The following is a 19512-nucleotide window of genomic DNA, read 5'->3' as shown; positions in this document are numbered from 1 at the left end:
AAATATTGGAAATTAAATGGAATAATCGCAACAAAAGTCCAGGTTGAAAGGTCCTCACAAAACATGAAATCCTTGACATTCACATTATTCGTCTGCTGCCATCTACCAAAGCATCATGTATATTTCATGTACGGCGACGTAAGCCGGCATATGGTCAAAATGTTTGATGCTGGAGCGGTGAGATACTGTGCAGCTCCTCCAGAACAAGTGAAGCCCGTGAAGCAAACAGCTCTGTCAACTGCAAGAAGCATGGATTTCGTGTATGTACGGTTAATTCCTCATGCCACGTTGGAGGACTGGAACAATGTAAACATAGCAATAGCGGGTAACATCCACGAGGCTGTCCCGCAGCGAGGATACGAGGTCATTGGGTCGAGACAGCAAATCACAGTGCACGTCATCAGGACGGCCGTGGAATTATTCATGTCAATCATCCACCAAGGGGGAAGCTGTCAAAAAACGGCGTTGCTCGAGATATGCAAGTCCATTTCCACCACCGAGGGTCTCCGAGATCTTACTTTTGCGTTTTTGGAAGGAGCCTGGAACTACAAGATTGATGAGACATTCGAGTTTTGTAAGGGGTTGCCAATGTGTGATCACTTGGCTTTGAATGCGCGGTTTCGAGATTAGTGATTGGGAATGCAGGCATCACACATCACGTACCCTCCATTAGTCTAGTCCAGGATGACATTGCGGTGATGAGAGAGGGTGAGGCGGTGATCTCCTGGAACATCAGTCTTAGAACGGTCAAGCTACTGTGAGGATAATTCTCGGCAGCCTTTGCTATTTTTCTGATCATTCGGCGCTTAATGACAAATTTGAGATGGAGCTACTAATCCAAATGCGGACAAAACGTATCGTGTCACGTTTATCAGGATTGTAAGACGATCATACTCATCGTATGAGAGCTTGCCACTTCAGCTCCTGCCATGGGGATTGGAGTGTTTCAGGGAGATTTATCCGCTTCCTTCCAACGGAGCTTATCTCGATAACCAGATATTAAGACAGTTGAGTCAGGGGAAGAATGAAAGGCAACGGATGCCTCCTGTTTGTGGATCCTATAGTGTTCAGATAAGCTGAAGAAATAGTTTGCATTGGTGTGTACTTGAAATCCTTCAGTCCAAAACTCCAAAATGGGGCCGATCCGTGCTAAGGTCTTCCCTAAAACGGGAGGAGGGGTTAATCTTGTAAGGCAACTACTATAGTCCAAGACTTCCCCAAGACTTGGACGGAGTCGGAATGTCGAGGAAGGACGTTGGGGAGACTCGAACCGCCTCATATCGCATACGTGTTGGCTGTTGGATGTTTGTTGTGGGCTGGGATTGTTCGACCGTGTGTGCGGGGCAGCCGTTGTCCTCTCAGGAGTCAGCAGGAACACGACTGAGCTCCCACTTGGGCTGCGATTTCCACAGCAATGTTCCACATTATGAGATTGCGGGCGGTTGAATCTCGGGCTGCGTAGAAGAACTTCGAGAAGCAAGATTGAGTGACGGCAATATCTGACTTTTGAGGGCGTTTCCCAAGGGGCAGGTAACTATATGTAGATGAGCAGTTAGCGTATCAACAAAGTTTCGCTTCGGCGGATATCAGTGATTTGGGCTTCAGATCTGTGTAACTTAAAGCTCCATAATTCTGGACAAGGAGTCAAATTCGTTGTGTTGAACCCGGCCCGCTGGAACGATCGCCAGCTGGCGTTTGGTGAGGAGGAATCTTCACTTGGCGGGGCAGGAAGCAGAATGAAGCACTGATACCACCCGCTCTCACGTTGTTCTCACGAATCATGTCTCGTCTTCTCCCATTGAGCACGAATGCCTAAAAGCTCTCGTCTCCTCCAGTCTAGTTATTCGTTGACATCTTGTTCCGAAGAGCGACACTACTTCGTCCAAAACTGGAAACAGCCCTTGTTGAACTCACCGGAGAACGGCTCGTAAACTGCTTAGCGAGATGATACCCAGGAACTGTCACTGTTCCTTATCTGGGTCTACTCCGAGGCTGTCCCAGGTGGCTCCCGTATGACGGAATGTCAAAAGGCTTGATCCAATCCCCCAATCCCCCCTCCCTTGCACTCGTTTAACACTATGATATAATGATTTTCATCTAGCTCATCCTTCCCTCGCACTCCTGACCGGATTCGCATAATGCTCTTCGTCCCTTCGTGCTGGGTCCTCGCCCTCAAAACAGGCTATCCTTCTTAGTGAGGCGCTCTCGGGGATCGCCTGCCACAGCGCACGGATTGTTCCCAGACTGCTGGTAACTTTTCCAAGTGCCAAACTTTCCCCAGCAGAAAGTATATTAAACCCCGATAAGCCGAGCAGGTGTCTTCATCTGGTCAGTCTATAATAATACCCTCTCAGGATTCCGGCAAGATCTACGGTTATATCGGCCTTCGCTGTCTATGTCCGCGGTGGGAATCAGGTGATGGTGGTGGCAGTGACTCGCCATTAATACGGAGAGACCACTCTCAAGCTACGAAAGGTCATGCAGCACTTGGCGTGTCTCATGGACGCACTAATCTCCTTCTATTCATATTCAAATTTGAAGCCGATCGCACATCGGGGTCCGCGAGGACCTTTTCGGTCCTAAGTTTCTCACTACGTAGTTGGACACGAATCATGGCCCCAAAACACCATTAAGTTCTGAGGGGACAATTTTTTGTACTACTACGTTTGAGCTTTGGTCTCGATCGGACCCTCGAGACTCGAGACCTCGAGACTCGAGAAGGTTCAGTGGGAAACTGTGGGACAGCCCTGAAGATATGCGGGCCTGTGCGTGATCGAGTCGCTCTTCTCTCCTACAGGTCGTACGAAATGCAAGCCATCCGAGACTCCGATTTGGGGTCGGACCCTCCTGGCCACTCATGCTGAGGGCAGAAGTACGACTGTTGGTCCATCCTCCCTCCTCCCGAGCCCCGACAGGTCCAGTGCGAGAAAGGAGGGAAAAAAAGAAAAAAAGAAAAAACGAAAAAGAGGGAAAAAGGATACGATGCGGCCATTTCACCATCTGCACCCACAGAAACGGCAATGAGACGAAACTCGGGAGAAGTGCAACCTGCTGCAACAGAAAATCGCCGGCCAGGAACCATCTACGATTGTCCCCAAGACCAGGGTACACTAGATCCTCCCGGATGTCGCAAGTTGTCGCCGCGGAGATTCTGTTCGTAAAATTAATTAAAACGATCAAAGAATAGAACAAAGAGAGATTCGCCAGTGCCCAGGGCTGACTCGCAGACCGGCACTGACTGTTACGATGGGAGGCCACAGCGCCAGCGGACCAAGTGGAGGGAGTTCTGGGTTGGGCCGGCACAGCAAAAGAGCTAACGAAAGAAGAATAATAATGATCCTCCCGAGTGCAAATCAAGAGCGTTTGACAGGCAAAACACGCCCATGCCGCGATGTCAAATGATCAAGCCATGCCAATCGCGGTAAGAGCAAAAGTCCCGAACGCGATGGAATTGGTCCCGGGAAGGCCATCCCTGGAGGTTGCTGGAGCTGCTCGAATATCCTGAAGCGAGAGGCTGTTAGATCGTCTTCCGTAGCTCCAGTGCAGTGCCCCAGCGCTCCACTGCCAACTAGTGACCCGACTAACCCTCACTATACTAGCTCCCCAGCGAGTGCTTTTGTCAGGCCGAAAAGACTGCCGAAAATGTATTTGAAATCTATCACTTTGCGACGCAGCCAACATTGATTAGGGATTATCCTCCTGTTGCACGCCTCAGCCGCTAAGCAGGAGACACCCACTTTCCAGGCTGCGGGCGTGGCGGACCGCCGCCCCAACCTTGGAACTGTCCACGGTGCCTCTGGACGGGCCCGTTCCGAACAGCTTGAGATATCCGGCTGGGGTGTGCGGCCAGTGCCACTGAAGACCGGAAACTGGAGAGCCTGGGGAGATCAGACAGGCTCGATCGCAGGCGATTGGGTGTGGAGGAGATGATGGTGTGGTCAGCGAGGGCGTCGATCTACAAATCGCAGTCCGAGTTGGCGATGGAGGCCAGACTACAAAAAGCAAAAACTAGTGCGAGCAAAAGACCTGCTCGATTTTCCAGAAATCTTTTTTTTTTTTAAATGATTTTTATTTTTATTATTTTATTTTCTGGCCCCAAAACCATAATTTATTTTATTTTTCAAGCCCGAAAAGGTAATTCCAAATTTCCACCCGGCTGCATGGCTTTACTGCAGACATGCATTGTACCGGTGCCTTCTAGCTGTGTTTCGGCCTTGACCATGAAGTGCGCCCAGGGATCATCCATGTTGCTGGGACCCCCGATTGGGGATGGGTTCGATTATTTTGAGAGAGAGAGAGAGCAATCGTCGTGAGAGAGGGGGGAAGAAGTGCAGAGTGGGTTCTTTTGGCGGTTCTTTTGCAAAATCTCGATGGATTGCATACCTACATGTACTGGGCCATATCTCGCAGAGTGAAAAGCCATCTCTCCCCCCAGTCAACGGCCCAGTCCAGTCCTTTTGCTTTCCAACACTGCTTCACTTCGATCTTTATAAGGTCCTCAGTCTCCCTCATTGGTTTCTTCTTTCCAGTCATCTTCACTCTCCTCCGCCACGACGCAGTAAGGAGTCCAGGACATCAGCACAAAGAGTGTACTGTATACTGTACGCTGCCGAGTGCATCGCTCGTGTCACCCTTGCCGTTTACCTACAGTCGTTCCCCGTGAACAAAGAGAAAAAAAAATCCCTTCACTTCCAACCCCATTGTATCCTCAACGCAAACCAGTTTGTGATACACGGGAAGACACTGTGTTTCCTGCAGCTCTCTTCACTATCACCCCGCAGCTCGACCCTGGGTTCCTCTGCCATCCCGGGCAAACCCTTCACCATCTGGTAAGCAGCCGGCCCTTCGTTATGTTTTATAAATTTCGATACTGGATGATCTTCCCCTCCGTTTGGCTGAGTGCTGGCGGAAAACGTTTGTTGTTTACACTCGCGGGAGACTGCACTGTCCGTTGGGAGTTGCCAGCCTAGAATGGCGTTCGACTGTTGATACCCGTCGTGTTCTCGCTTCCCGCTTACCCCCTCGCCAACCGCTTACCTTTGACGATGCACTTGACACGCTCCTCCGAAGGCTAAAGCGGTTGCTAACTTGGAGTTCCGTTGCCAGTTTGGTGTCGTTGCAGCACACAGTCAAACAACCTCTCCCGCAGTTAGGTTGATTGACGACGAACTACTGGGGCCTCACGACCTGAATTCGCCCCAAAGTACGCTCTGCACCTCTTGGAAAGAACTACAAATTCATCGGCTTGCCCACCACACTCGCTACCTTATCGACTCCATCACTATCCACATGCTTGACTCTTTGCATCATCGCTCTCCTTGATCTGTGACACTTTCAATCACGGACTACACATCATTCTCCTGTCTTAAATCCTCTGAGTAACCAGCTATCTTCCCAAGGACTTGTATTTATTGACGACACAATGGTTGTCAATATACCCGTTTCCTCAGGGCCGGGACTCAAAAGGTCTTTGTCGTCTATGCAAGATGGCTGTGCTGGTTGGGAGAGTGCTTCGGTGAGTAACAGTTACAGGAACCCACTAATAACGGGACTAACGTGGCTTGATACAGCCCATGGGGCCCCCCTTACATCCCTCCTTCAGCCTTCCTTTCGCTCATTATGCCTTGATTTACTACGATAACATGGGCAAGATCAAGGTCTCCGAGTCCCCATCCATCCAAGAGCAGCACTGCTCCGTCTTTACGCCCGATGTCCGTGAAAAGTTCCTTGAGATAATCGGCCCCAAGATAGGATACAACAAGCCACTGATACGTCGTATGTGCTGTGAAGACACCAGTCTCTCATACCTAGTCACTTTGACTTATGATGAACCCTAGGTCCCTCGGTGGCTCAATACCATCATCCCCATGATACAGCGGCATACCACCGTCACGGCAAACGCCGTAAGGCCTCCGCCCAGGACCCTAATCTTGGAATGTCCTTTAGCGAACAGTTCCCCGAGCCTATCCCACAGATCCCTTCACCCACCACCAACAACATGGTAGCTCTGGCAATCGGTCACACCGCAAAGGTCCTAGAGTACTACGAAACGGCCCTTAAACACTTCCAGCAAATAAACTGTCGTCTCATTGCAAAAGCATTCATAAAATTTATCGAGCCACGCAAGCAAGTGAAGCACCCATACAACGGTGGCAGGCCGAGAGCAGGCGCTCCGCCCGGCGAGAAGGGGGACCCAGAAAAGACGAAACCTGAGTGGTGGCCCGCTGGAGTTCAGCACAAGGAGCCCGATCACCTAAAGAAAGACCGTAAGTGCCATCCTGCACTTTTTCTGGCTGTGTCAAGATTCTTATTCTATATCATCACAGAACGACTTCGTCTCTTGATCCACATCCTGCGTAAGCTGGGCAGGTTCAACATCACCTCAGAAAAGCTGCAGGAAGTCGCACAAGACTCGAAAAGACAGCTTCGCCCTGAAGAAAGTATGGAGGATAAGATGGAGATCCTCAACGAGATTTTCAAGGTCAGGCGACTAGAAGAGCGATTCGAACGGGGAGAAGTTGGTATGCTATTTTGATTTCCCATGGCCATTGATGCGGAACTAATCAAAGCATATAGNCGCGGATACCATGGTATACATTCGCAACCGTGATGCACCGACCAAGGACATTAAGGACAATGAGTCCGTGGTGAGCGACACGGAGCAGAAGATTGAGCCTGAAGACTTCGAAGATGAGGAGGACCCATTAAGCTCAGCACCATACTCAGAGCATTTGCCCTCATTTCCTGCCGTCGACCCTCTAGCCTTGCAGACACGCTCTTTCAGTATGAGCAACGACCGGAGCCAAACATTCCCCATGAATGATAGCCTAAACTCCGGCGATCCATCAAGACAACCCCGCCCATACTTTACGACGTCGGCCGAGTACGCAGATGACTATCAATCACATTCTATGCTGAGAACTGCAGCACCTGACCTGGTCAGCCCGAACGAGCCTCCTAGCACATTCGATTATCTATCCCAGACACCGTTCACTGCTCCCGCTCCGATAGAAAGCTCTCGCCCTCTGACGATGCCAATGCAGCAAGCCAGTCACTTCGATGCTTGGAACTCACCATTCCGGCCTAATCTCTACAATCCGATGGAATATGCGCCTGCTCAGACGCTTACCCAGAACCCAATACACTACCCGCTGCCGATGAACTCGCCTCCCACTCACGGCCTGCCTCAAGACTTGGGCCGTGAAAGGCACATGGACATTTTAGGAGGAAGGTCATCACTTACCAAATCTTTCTAAGGGCTGGCTTCTACCCTCGCTCAACTCACCTTATCGCCGCTTCGTTATGATGATTGTATCTGCTCGAACAAATTAGCCCATCTGAGCGCTTTCTTTTTTGAACGACTTCATGAATCATATGAACGAATACCATATTTCTGATTCTTGCTGCTTTGGATCCTATTTTTTTTGACATTGGGGCCCTACCACTAGGAATTTCCCATACTTTTTACGAACCGATAGATGCATATATGCACCTTCCACTGTCTGCAGTCGGACATTTATGACCTTTTTTTTCTGGGTACATGCGTTTGGTTATTGTTTATTTATATATATTGCTTTGGATCTGTTGGTTTGCATCCAAATATTTGCCTTATTCACATACGAAACAAAAGTCGCTGGGGTTGGCGGCGCTTTGGGATGGAATGTTATGCGGGACGTTGTTGCCGCTGTCGCTGGCATTGGGAATTAATTTTGCGATTTGGTCGATATACATTTTGAAGCGAGGGCGCATGTGGCGAAGTTGAATAACACTGATCTCCTTGTCGAGAGCGGGAACGAGAAACACCCTTTTGAGGGCTTCGAACAGGTGGTGTATATACTGTAGTGTCAGTACATAGTTAACCTCGAGATGATTTGAATAAAACATAAGTCCAGTTGCCTAAAAAAAACCACGTATTATGAACTAGCTGAGTTTTCATATCACCGAAACAAACTCTCGGTCACTTTATTTTTCCTTTGCGAATTCACACTGTTGCTTTGGAAGACGTTGATTCGAGCGGCTAATATCTACCGTAGACGCGCGCCAAGGGCGCTTGAGCTACCACCTTTGACGCAGTCACGTTCCCCAGAGATTCGCGGGAACTCCTCACGACAAAGAGAATCAAGATCTCTTTCAACTCCGCTCAGCTGTTGAAATCGCCCCGAGATCTTCTCCCATCATCTCGCCTTCCTTTAGATCCTTCGAGGTCGCCAATCGCACCTGTCAATCGAGCCCTGTCGAGTTTTCGTGTTTAAGCCGGCGACCTGTTGCGGCCTGTCGACGATCAAGGTCGAACAACACAGCTCGCGACGGCCATTCCCGACGCATGAACGCGATTAACAACGCTAGAACGCCGATAGATCGAATAACTCGCTGGCGGTGGCGTTCCGGCAGTCAACAAATTTGCGAAAGGTACAGCGACATCTCCGATTTTCTGCGCTCCTTCAACATCCGTCCCACCGCTTCCTACATACCTACCTTCCCTCCGCCCTTCGCATCTTAATTGGAATCGCGCCATCATGATATTCTCATACATTAGACGGACATGGGCTGACTCTCATTATGCGCCTGCCAACGATCACGGTGGATAGCAATTATAGGATTATTCTTTTAGCGAGCCTATACCCAGTGTTTTGCGACGAGTTGAACGACATAAGGAACGAAGCAACATACAGAGTTTCAGCACACGAAGTTTCAAACAACCCAAATTACTCGAAGAATTGGAGCAACAAAATACAACTGAACCACTTCGTAGGGGGATCCCGGCTTCATACGCCGCTCCTCCGCCCCTCGCGGTAGTATGGCCAGTCCGGCAAACCCTTTCGCCGCGCTTCACCAGACGGACGGAGCAGCGAGCTCAACGGCACGCGGACGTGGAGGACCATTTCGAGGAGCGACGTCCTTCCAGCCTAGGGGGGCGTCCGCTTTCCAGCCTAGAGGCGGTAGCTCCAATGTTCCACGGGACCCCAACATCCGGGGTAGAGGCCGAGGTCGCGGAGCTCCTGCAACAAGAGCTGGTCGAGGAAGTGCAAGAGGTGCCGGCGCGGCAAGTAAGACATGGCGCGCTAATAAGCCAGAACAACAAACAGCGTCTGCACAATCTACATTTTCGCCTTTCGCGCAGCTGAAGCAGACCCAACCTTCTGCATCTCCTGCTACACCGCCGACCCCACAACAGCAACAGAAACCGACTTTTTCGGGCTTTGGACGCGGATCGCCGTCACCGTTTGGGGCACCGTCAACTAATGGCGGCACTTCTGTTAATGCTACGAGGGACCCCCGAAAGCGACCTACCACCCAGCCGACAAATGGAGCCGCTGAAAACTCCGTCCCTGTAGAGGACACCTCCGCTACGGGTAGCTACGGCGACCGATATGAGCAGGTAAGTCTTGTTATGATGTTTTCGATTGTGCTCAATGCTTATGCTTCAAAAATAGCTCAAAATCGACCGTGCTAGGCAACGGGAGAAGGCCATCAAGGCCGGGCAGATGGCCGATCCAAACCAGCCGATGTCGCTAAATAAGGCCATTACACCCGTTGGTACCTGTACAAGCATGTGCCCTGAGTTTGAACGCGTCGAGCGCATAGTTCAGAAGATGGTTGATAAGAGTGAAAAGGTACGTAACTCTAACACGGTCCTATTGCTTGCTCGCGCTTACCGTTGGCTATAGTACCTCCATCCTTCGACCAATACGCTGCAGAATATGGAGGCGAAGATGCTCAAGCGATTCAGACGGTCCGCTGCAGGATACGATGAGCAGCTCCCTTCTGACATTCGAACACCTGGGACCCTTCTTCAATCAATGAACTACTTAACACGGCACGTTATCGGCGGGCCGGAACCATTGGGGATAATTCACAAATTCGTTTGGGACCGAACGCGATCAATACGAAATGATTTCTCAGTACAACAAGTAACTCAAGAAGAAGACGTCAAAGTCGCTGTCACATGCCTTGAGAGAATTGCTAGATTCCATATCATGTCTCTTCATTTGCTTTCGAGCCCCGCGAATGAAGAGCCGTTTGATCGACACCAGGAACGCGAACAGCTGAATAACACGATGCTCTCGTTGATGTATTACTATGATGACAACAGAGGTCGGATCTCGTTTCCTAACGAGGACGAGTTCCGCGCTTACTATATCCTCTTTTCGATCCACGATCAGCGACCCGACTTGGAAGCTCGTGTCCAGAAATGGCCGGCCGAGTTGAGAAACGCGCCGCGTGTTCGAGTAGCGCTGGAGCTCTTCGCTGCAGCTCAAAACACCTGGGAGTATCAGGGTACTCTTGACGCCAAACGGCCCAATGCGATTGCCCAGGGTTTTTATTCACGCTTCTTCAGCCTAGTCAACTCCCCCGCCGTGTCATATCTTATGGCCTGCGTGGCGGAGATTTACTTCAACCACATGCGTCAGACAGCCATCCGTTCCATCTGGAAGGCATACTGCCGCTACCCATCTTCCCAACAGCATAAGAATGAAGAGTGGACTGTTGACGAGTTGACGAATATTCTGTGCTTTGACGACGACGATCAGACGATACAATTTTGTGAAGAGCAGGGCCTAGAGTTGGCTGAAAATGCCAATGGCGAGCTGTACCTCAATTGGGGGAGCCGCCCTGTTGACGCTGTCGGTACGTGTTATCTCATATGATCCGCTCTACCGTTCTTTGTTCTCTTTGTTCCTTTGTTGTGTTTATTGCGAAACCGTGCCTTGTGTACCTCCCGTTCGAAGATGTAAGTGATGTCAACTGACTCTATCTACTCAACAGCCTTCCAGCCGTCCTCTGATCACTCCTTCTCCGAGGAATACGTCGAGTCAAAACGTGTAGGCAGAAACTTGGTCGCTATTGTTCTTGGAGTAAACGTCCAAGAAGCTGCGACTTTAGGAATGGTAGACAGATCTCTCCTCCTCGAGCGCGATTCTGGTCTTACCCCCACTGGGCAGATGGCCATCGATAACAATGACTCTCTTTTTGTGAGCGAAGACGACAACGAAGTTTCTCCTACCGGTATCTTCCAGCCCAATGAGGGACCCGCGAGTACGATAAATGAGCAGCCGCCCACCTCTGGCTCTCCGTCTGCATTTGGGGGCATATCGGAACCTACTGCTGCGGGCGTGCAAAGCCCTACCACGGGAGTCTCCTTTCCCAATCCCAGCGCATCTCAGCCACCTGCCGCGCCCAATCCATTTGGGTCCCTCTTTGGGGTTAATAAGTCAGAAGAAACTACGCCACCCCCGTCTCTCAATCCTTTCGCGAAGCCGTTCTCCCCGTTCTCTACATCTCAAGACGCTGAACCTAGTCAGCCGACGGCTACTCCTCCGAAACCGGCAAGCCCTGCTCAGCCGTCAGGTCTCTTTGCGAATACAGGAACCCTTGCGCAAACAAATCAGAGCGAAAAGGCACCTGCTACGTCGGCTGCCTCGCCTTTCTCATTTCCGAGCGCGACCCAACCCCCGACATCTCAAGCACCCTCATCTAATCCCTTCCAAAATTTCCAAAAACCTACAATCTCTGATACCTCCCCATTCAGCGCGCCGTCGCTATTTAATGCCAGGCCCGATCAGCATAGTGCCTCGACTGCTGGACAGTCCTCTACAAGTCTTTTCGATACTGCCAAACCGAACCCCCCTCCTGAGGCTCCTAAACCTTTATTCAGTTTCAGCAAGCCGGTACAACCGGCCCCCCAGGAACCTGAGACAAGTACGCCGCAAACCTCGCCGCCGCAACCCCCGGCGCAGCCAGATCAGCCGACTCTCCCATTTTCATTATCGTCTGACTCCGAGGAAGAGAAGAAAGGTATGTAATTCCGATCATTCAAATGTCCACATTGGCTGACGATTTCGTAGATGTTAGCTCTATATTCTCAACTGTCAAAACGCCTCCGTTTGGCGTTTTCAAGCCTCCTTCTGCGAAAATGAGCGTAGATACGCCTCAGAGCCAGCCGGCCACTTCCACAAACGGAGAAACCTCAAGCTCGACATTGTTCCCCCAACCGGCTGCCCCGTTATCGAGCAATGAAGTTCCAGCACAGCCGATGTTCTCTAAACCATCAGTTCCAGGTAGAGCAGAAGCGACAGCACCTTCCAAGCCTTTAATTGAGGGCCAACACGATAGTACCGAAATAGAAACTCCAGATGTTGAGATTATCAATGAAGAACCAGGTAGGCGCTTCCCAATCTGGCGAGCCACCTTGATGACGGCACACTAATCATTTGCAGCGTCTAATGAAAACGAAGCAGAAGAAACTAGCAGGTCGGATGATTGGATCGCTCATTTGATGGAAGCCGCTGATAAACGACGGAACACTGTCTCGACACCAGCAAGTCGAAAACGGGTTTTGGAACAAGAAACCCCACCAACAGAAAATGTCTTCAAGGCGCCGAAGGTGCCGAAATCTGAACAGCCACCTCGGAAATCCATGGCCCTTTCTTCCCTAAAGCCTCTGCCGAAGCTCCCCATCCTTGAACAAATCGAGTCAATGACTACCCGAAAACCCGCGGAACAAAAGGCAGAGCCCCCGAAGCCGAATCGAGTTGACGAAGACGACCTTCTTCTTTCAGCCGCTCGTATAGCTGCAGAGTCACTGAGAACCGGGCCGCGGCTTTTGGGTGGCGGCTCAGCACCATATGAATCATGGCGCTCCTCCTACAGCCCCCGCAGCAGTGTCGGATCTTCAGGCGTATTTTCCCGCAGCGTATCTCCCCAACAATCCGTTATGAGCGGATACGACGTTTCTCTTGCCCCTGATGGCGATCTTGGACTTGGGCGCAGCATGTCCCGGACAGAGCAAAGAATTAGAATGACCGGGGGTAAAGGTCTAGCTTACAAACCCCTCAACTTCACACCGAGGAAACCATCCTGGCACTCACCGCCGAGGAAGTAAATTGCGTTGGGCGTGTGTGTTTCGTGTCATACACTGGGAAATCTTCATTTTGTATCTACTATCGTGGTCTTTTGTACTTCTCCCGCGTCCCCCACCTACCTACCTACCTACCCACCCACCCACGTCACATATTTATGATGGATGTCTGGTATTTTGGCATTGATTGGTGTGTGTATTAATTGCATTGCGCTTGGTGTTCGGCGGATACCTTAATGTCTTGTTTTTATTTTACCTACATAGCATGTTGAGCATAGTTTTGGGACGTTGAATTCATGGCACTAAACAGTTGTGCGTGTGACGCGCAGCTTCGCCGGGTTTTTATTTCTTTCCACAATTATAAGGAGCATCATAGTAAAAGTACATAAACTAGAGGATCGATTGCCTCTACAAATACCCGAGATTGCCTCTACACGAGCGAGACGAACACACAGCACCAGCTGTATCAAGTCACATGACCCGCCCACCATCATCTCTCCACATCCACCAAAGTCACCTGCACTCTTCCAACACATAAGTATACAACACGACAAGCAGCTCCGTTGCCGCTAGAATACTTCTAGGCAGAACACCTACCACTTGACAAAATTGGTCCCTTAATCCCCGCCCGTGTTGGACTTTTCCAACATCGGCCCCCTTCAATCATACTTTCGAGCGGACTCCGCCACTGCTTCTCAGGGAAGTACTTCCAGCAGCGGTACCAGAGCCAGCGCCGTGGTAAAATCACGTTAAGCCGGCCTGGGGGATTGAGAGTCTGGGGAACTGGAGGAATTCCTGGCCCAGGTAACGCGCGGTTATTGTCTACGTTTGCTCCACGTGGTCTTTTGTTCCGGCCTACATCAGTCCCTGTAGCAGCTGTGTCTGTATCTAGGGCACAGCGCAGGGAGATGAGGATAGCTACGCTGCAGATTGCCTCTAAGCTGGGCGATGTCGAGGGGAATGTCAAGAGGGCTGATGAGTTGCTGAGGGATGCCGGGATTAGGGTTCCCGGTGATGAAGCGGGAGTTCCAGTTGGTGTTGAGCAGGCGAAGTTAGACATCTTGGTTTTGCCGGAGCTGGCTCTGACGGGTTAGTTTCTCAATATTATATACTTGTTTAAGATTTGGATACTGATGAAGGTTAGGTTATAACTTCCCTTCGCTGGAAGCTATAAAGCCATACCTTGAGCAGTCTGGCCAAGGACCCTCGGCGGCCTGGGCGCGCGAAACTGCCAAACGCTTAAAGTGTAAAGTCTGTGTTGGCTATCCAGAGGTCGAGGTCGAAAATAGTCACAGTGGGCGGCCTGAAGAGAAGTACTACAATTCGCTTCTAGTCGTCGACGAACAAGGTAACGTCCTCGTCAACTACCGCAAAACGTTTCTTTACTACACCGACGAAACGTGGGCGAGTGAAGGTAGCGCCGAACTTGGATTCCATCAGCTCACGTTCCCAGAGGCGAATTATGCCTCATCAAGAGCCAGAGCCGAGGGAGAGGCCGCCATCCTCCCTCCATCTGAAGGTAGCAATGGCAAAGTGGGAAATGAGATCGCCACCTCTTTTGGTATATGCATGGACATCAACCCCTACCGTTTTGAAGCCCCATATACGGCTTATGAATTCGCACACCGCGTCCTTGATTCGAAATCCCAGCTAGTCATCCTCTCCATGGCGTGGCTAACCCTATTAAGTCGTGAAGAACTTGACGCTCTCGCTGGGCGACCGGAGCTGGATACATTCAATTACTGGGTTCAGAGATTCATGCCCCTGGTCCGGAAACAGATGGCTCATGCAACCAATGCCGATGGTGGTACGGACGATGAGACCGCAGAAAAGAATATCATCATTGTATTCGCGAATCGGGCAGGCGAGGAAGCCGGCATTCCTTCCGTGGCTCGGTACGCTGGAACCAGCACCATCGTTGCTATTTCCCAGCGGGCCCCATCCGGGGCCAGTGATCCGTCGTCTGATGAAGAGGAGCGGCAGACCCCATTTGACGTGAAGATTCTATGCTGGGACATGCTTGGTGCAACGGAAGAGGGGGTTTGTTTTGCAGACACTAAAGGCGATCCAAGGATGGTTTTCCAGTTGGTTAAGGCGGCTAAATAGACAGGTGGTATTTGTGTATGTATCCATGTATACTTGATGTGCCAAATTATAATCAACAGACATAAATCTCAGGTGCTCCTTCCTCTTGAATATCCTTAGTGGCACCTGCCTTGGCCAGGTAGTTGCACCTTCCTACGCAGCCATAACGATTATCTCGCTCTACAAGGAAGGTGCGCGTCGCCGGGGTTGCGCCTTCTTACCCTGAACAAGGTTGTGGTTTATCGCGCCTTCCCAGAAGTAAACAGAGTGCCGCCGAATAAGGCAAGTACCGTGGGTGGCACCTGCACTTTTATGATGTACACTGGCATCGTAGGTATTTACTTCTGGGAAGACACAGTAGACGGCGAACACATCTGTTCAAGGCAGGGAGGAGCAGCATAGAGCCTATGGGCCTATGGACTACGCTGGATCCTTCTTTCCTGGGAATACACATCTCAATGTCCTGCTTTACGGAGCAACGAAGAACAATTATTGCAGCCTAGGAAAATACAACTAGGATGTAGCCAGTGGCACTAGGAGGAGGTCAGCCCCAGCCCGATGCTTCGAGGACTGCGGACTTGGATACCGAAACTGTTGCCGGGTCTGTGTAGACGCGAGACATCTATTCCTACACTGAAAATAATGAACCTGACATCCATCTTCGAGTTCGATAATAGATAATTACGAATTGGTGGGCTTTGTCTCGGTCGAGGAATGCTCAGCCCCCTCGGCGCATTCTAGGCCTTTATATGACGTATGGAGTGAGCTCTCACTCAAACATCAGGATTCAGTACACCACCTTCGCCGTGAGAGATATTCACCAAGGTTTAATGATGCGGTAGTTGGCTCCCACACCCCCCTAACACTGAACGATCATGTGAGACATGACTCGCATGCATCCGTGTGACAAGGCTGGGGTTCATGGATGCCTGGGCTCGTAGCCTCGTTCCCATATCAAGATCTCAATCCAAACGAGGCGAACGTTGCTCAGCCTGATACGGCCGTATAATACAGGATGTCCACCCACCTAGCGACTACTCAATTATTAGCTCTTCTCTTCTCTGGAAAAGACATGGTCCAAATGACTAGATGAGATTTGGCTCGTCCCATGACAAAATTTAGATCTCCTGATCGACGGCGCTTATCAAATGTTTTTCTTCAAGAGGTCTCATCTTGTCAATTAGATTTCGGGATGCAACTCTTCAGAACTCCACGCCGACTGATCGGATTTCACTATCATCGGGTGCGTGGGGGAAAGAAGGTCTGAGACGGGTGTGGGTTGGGTTACAGAGCAAATCAAGACTAGTGTCACCCCTAAGTTTCTTCTTTTATCTCCGAAACCCGAAGGCGAAGATCCGCTAGTACAGATCAAGGATACCCTCGGAATAAAAATAATCTCTTTGTAAACACGTATCTCTAATACTGTAATAAAAACTATGTCATATGTTATTTTGGTATGGCACAAAACGCTAGTTCTATATAGACTCGACTGTCTGGAAGCTTCAATGCAAACTAGTGCAAACAGTAGTAACCAGATCCCCAAGATAGTAGATCTGTTAACTTCCTGCCTGTTCCTATCTTGCCCCTGGGTTCAGGCATGCAGTAATACTGAGCAGGAACTGACTAATATAGCTTTAATAATACTGTTTATTATTATATCCTGCTTGTCAGGAACAAGTATTACTCTATTTTAAACAAGCTCCTGTGTTGAAAGCTAACACTATATATTATTAATATTTAGGATCCTCGGCGGCGTCTTCTACCTTGAGAAGATGAGCTTCGTGCCTTTAAGTAACGACTTTGCCACTTAAATAAGTAGGTGGGAATGCATCCTCTTATATTACCTGACTCCTGGTGATTTCAGCCGCGAATAGATATTATTAGTAGCTTACCCCTTACCTATCTATACACACGGTGACCGAACTTCCCTGTTATATTAACTTATACTAGACTGCCTTGGCTTCCTTAAGGATATCCAAGTCAACCAGGGAGTATCAGATAATGGAGACACTCCTGGGTCCATAAGCTGTTCCTCGAGTGGAAAGTGACCCTTAATAATCGGGTTTTGGCTAAGGACACTGAATAAGACCTGGTGTTCAAGCCTAGTTTATATTAGTAAAATATAAAAGACAAGGCCGAACGTATTATATAATAAAAGAAGGCTTATAACTAACAAATACATTTGGATGATACTAACATTATTATTGCCGTGAATGAACGTTCACAACATGATCTTACTAAGCAGTTTGAAGTTATAGATATCGATTAGACTCCTACTAAGACCCAGCTACTGCAGTAGAAGAATTTATTTTATCCGGCAGGAAGCTCAGACTTGTAATATCTATTAACTATATAGAGGACGACGCCTCAAGCTCTTCAAGAGCTGATAAAAGAGGGAATACCTCAACAACTAATAGGATGCTGCGTGAGCTTCATAACCAGGTAAGTGCCGAGGAGTCATCGGGACAACCCTTAATCAGCAGGATATATATAAGAAGATACACTGCCCTGGCCTACCTTGTTATTATAAAGGACAGTACTACTGGATAGATCCCGTGGGGAAAAAGTACTATAAATTAAGAATACATTACATGAAGACCTTGGTCAAGTATATAGAGTAAGGTGGTACCCTGGAAACTCATAATAATATTCCTGATATAATCCGGGACTAATTATACACGGAAGAGTGGCAGCAAATTAAGAAATAGTAAAAGGCTCCGAATCCTTCACCAAGTAGATTGATATTGTCATTAATTAATATAAATGTCGGCCCAGCCCAGCTATATTAGGTGTCCAATAGTTCCTATAATTATGCTGAGATAACGGTTCCTGTTTAGCCTGTTGATCTGGATATGTTTAAGTTAATTAAAGTGACAGTAGAAGAATATACTAATTAGCACCTGGAAAAAGTAAGCACTGAAAATATTAAGAAGAATATTAGAATGGTATATGATGTAGTGCTGGAGAATTATCTTAACCTTACACAGCTCTATAATCTAAAACTTGGGACCGAATTCCTTTTTAAAGAGGGCGTGAAATTTGGGGTCGCCGACTGATTTGTCAATGATACTAAGAAATGGCTCAAGCAGCGCAAGTGGAAGAGGCTAGCTGGGGAGGATGAGGGCTATGGAGCCGTCTATGAAGCTTAACTGCTGGCTTCCCCGGGTACATACAGTCGGTGGCGGAATCAGTTTGACAATTAAGAAACTCTCAGACTTTCTGAATTGATGCCAATATAGGCTAGTACAAATCCGATTAGTTTCGGGAAAACTTCTGCTGCGTCATGCTCTGGAGCGGTATTCTGAGTAGCTCACATTGGGCAGAGGTCATATGTTCTCCCGGACCTCAATATCTTCCTTCGCCTGGGAGAAAGAAGCACCGAAAGTGATCTTAAACCCCACTTTAATTCTCCTAGAACCTCTCTAACCACTTACCAGTCCCGCGGAGCTGAACCCGGGGTTCTCCAAGAAGCATGACCACTACATAGATAGATTAAGTATACATATTCATAGACTATCTAGAAGGCAAAGTAATATAAACCAACCAATAGAGAAGCCAACTAAATATAACCTAATAATAATAGAAATTAACTATATATCTACCTGCAAATCATATATCCGGCGCAATATCTAATACTAACCTATTATTACTTGCCCTTCTTCGAGGTTGACTGATTAAATCCAGGCTTTGAATCAGACCTTCCAGTCACAATATCCTTCAGCAGGATGACCGGTGTCCCAGGCATCGGGGGAAGTTTTACAGGCTTGAATGTCGCCTTCTTAGAGAACTTGACATACCTGTTAAGATAGGCATGCGCGGATATAACCCGTTCACCGTCCTTATCCAGAAGAATAACGGATCTATAATACAGGTTATCACAGTTAGGCATGGGATAAGGGTTTCCGCTACCTATATTAACTGAGCTTGTACTTCAATCTAGGGAGAATATGCGAGTGACTTACTTTACCTGCATACTATAAACGCAAGACTTCAGCCCCGGGGTTTCATCAACGGACTGCTTAATTTATTAGATTAACTAACTAATATTAATAGTTATGCCCTGGAATAACCAGTTCAGCTGCTTTAACTGCCTGGCGCTGTTTGAGAATGCTCATGAGGCTATTATTATTGATTTCCCTAGATGTAGATATATAAAATATAGGAAGAGAGTGATTTGATTATGATATTCCTTGGGGCATGAAAGTAATAAATACTGATAAGCTGTGGTATACATCTCTCTTATATACCTTCATCAGGAACTAGTGTATAATTTACCCTGGTTGTCTTTTGTCAAGGATTTATATAGAGCGCTTCTGAAACTATTAGTAAAGAAGCTGCGAGAGGGCATAGGATGTATCGCTCCTATGCAACATATTGGGAACCAAATATAGGTGCTTCTAATCACGGCTGTTCTTGCGTAACTACCAACACCTTAACCTACTACATCGGTTGCATTGCCGCCTTCCCCACCCATCTATCTCCGTTATTTTTAGGTTTCGGGCGTCCGGTAGTAGCGTTACTAGAAAACCATATAATATAATCTGCGCACTAGACCACTATTGGCGAGG

The 19512-nt window shown here is 48.8% G+C and overlaps 5 protein-coding genes across 5 annotated transcripts; 4 read left to right on the top strand and 1 right to left on the bottom strand.

Moving 5' to 3' along the window:
* Nucleotides 1–159: 159 nt before the first annotated feature.
* On the top strand, nucleotides 160–630 carry ASPVEDRAFT_28788 (uncharacterized protein; the record flags this gene model as incomplete). The annotated part of the gene is made up of 1 exon (XM_040810152.1): nucleotides 160–630. The coding sequence occupies one exon, from the start codon at nucleotides 160–162 to the stop codon at nucleotides 628–630; it is 471 nt and encodes a 156-aa protein (XP_040667944.1).
* Nucleotides 631–5288: 4658 nt separating this feature from the next.
* Nucleotides 5289–7367, top strand: ASPVEDRAFT_659470 (uncharacterized protein). Its single transcript, XM_040815848.1, has 6 exons — nucleotides 5289–5515; nucleotides 5571–5784; nucleotides 5838–6266; nucleotides 6327–6521; nucleotides 6577–6938; nucleotides 7044–7367. Exons 1-6 carry the CDS (start codon nucleotides 5423–5425, stop codon nucleotides 7254–7256), a joined length of 1506 nt encoding a protein of 501 aa, XP_040667943.1. The 5' UTR covers nucleotides 5289–5422; the 3' UTR covers nucleotides 7257–7367.
* Nucleotides 7368–8797: 1430 nt separating this feature from the next.
* On the top strand, nucleotides 8798–12883 carry ASPVEDRAFT_52921 (putative leucine permease transcriptional regulator (SAC3); the record flags this gene model as incomplete). Its single annotated transcript, XM_040814718.1, has 6 exons — nucleotides 8798–9379; nucleotides 9435–9614; nucleotides 9669–10629; nucleotides 10768–11800; nucleotides 11854–12161; nucleotides 12219–12883. The coding sequence occupies 6 exons, from the start codon at nucleotides 8798–8800 to the stop codon at nucleotides 12881–12883; spliced, it is 3729 nt and encodes a 1242-aa protein (XP_040667942.1).
* Nucleotides 12884–13767: 884 nt separating this feature from the next.
* ASPVEDRAFT_132897 (putative protein N-terminal asparagine amidohydrolase) lies at nucleotides 13768–14965 on the top strand (the record flags this gene model as incomplete). Its single annotated transcript, XM_040806973.1, has 2 exons — nucleotides 13768–13948; nucleotides 14004–14965. 2 exons carry the CDS (start codon nucleotides 13768–13770, stop codon nucleotides 14963–14965), a joined length of 1143 nt encoding a protein of 380 aa, XP_040667941.1.
* Nucleotides 14966–18590: 3625 nt separating this feature from the next.
* ASPVEDRAFT_83691 (uncharacterized protein) lies at nucleotides 18591–19059 on the bottom strand (the record flags this gene model as incomplete). Its single annotated transcript, XM_040817432.1, has 3 exons — nucleotides 18591–18849; nucleotides 18907–18959; nucleotides 19015–19059. 3 exons carry the CDS (start codon nucleotides 19057–19059, stop codon nucleotides 18591–18593), a joined length of 357 nt encoding a protein of 118 aa, XP_040667940.1.
* Nucleotides 19060–19512: the final 453 nt, after the last annotated feature.

The sequence above is a fragment of the Aspergillus versicolor genome, assembly GCF_001890125.1.
Source record: "Aspergillus versicolor CBS 583.65 unplaced genomic scaffold ASPVEscaffold_5, whole genome shotgun sequence".
NCBI classification, from domain to species: domain Eukaryota; kingdom Fungi; phylum Ascomycota; class Eurotiomycetes; order Eurotiales; family Aspergillaceae; genus Aspergillus; species Aspergillus versicolor.
Note: the sequence above shows the minus strand (reverse complement) of the source record. Positions and strands in the feature narration are given on the sequence as shown.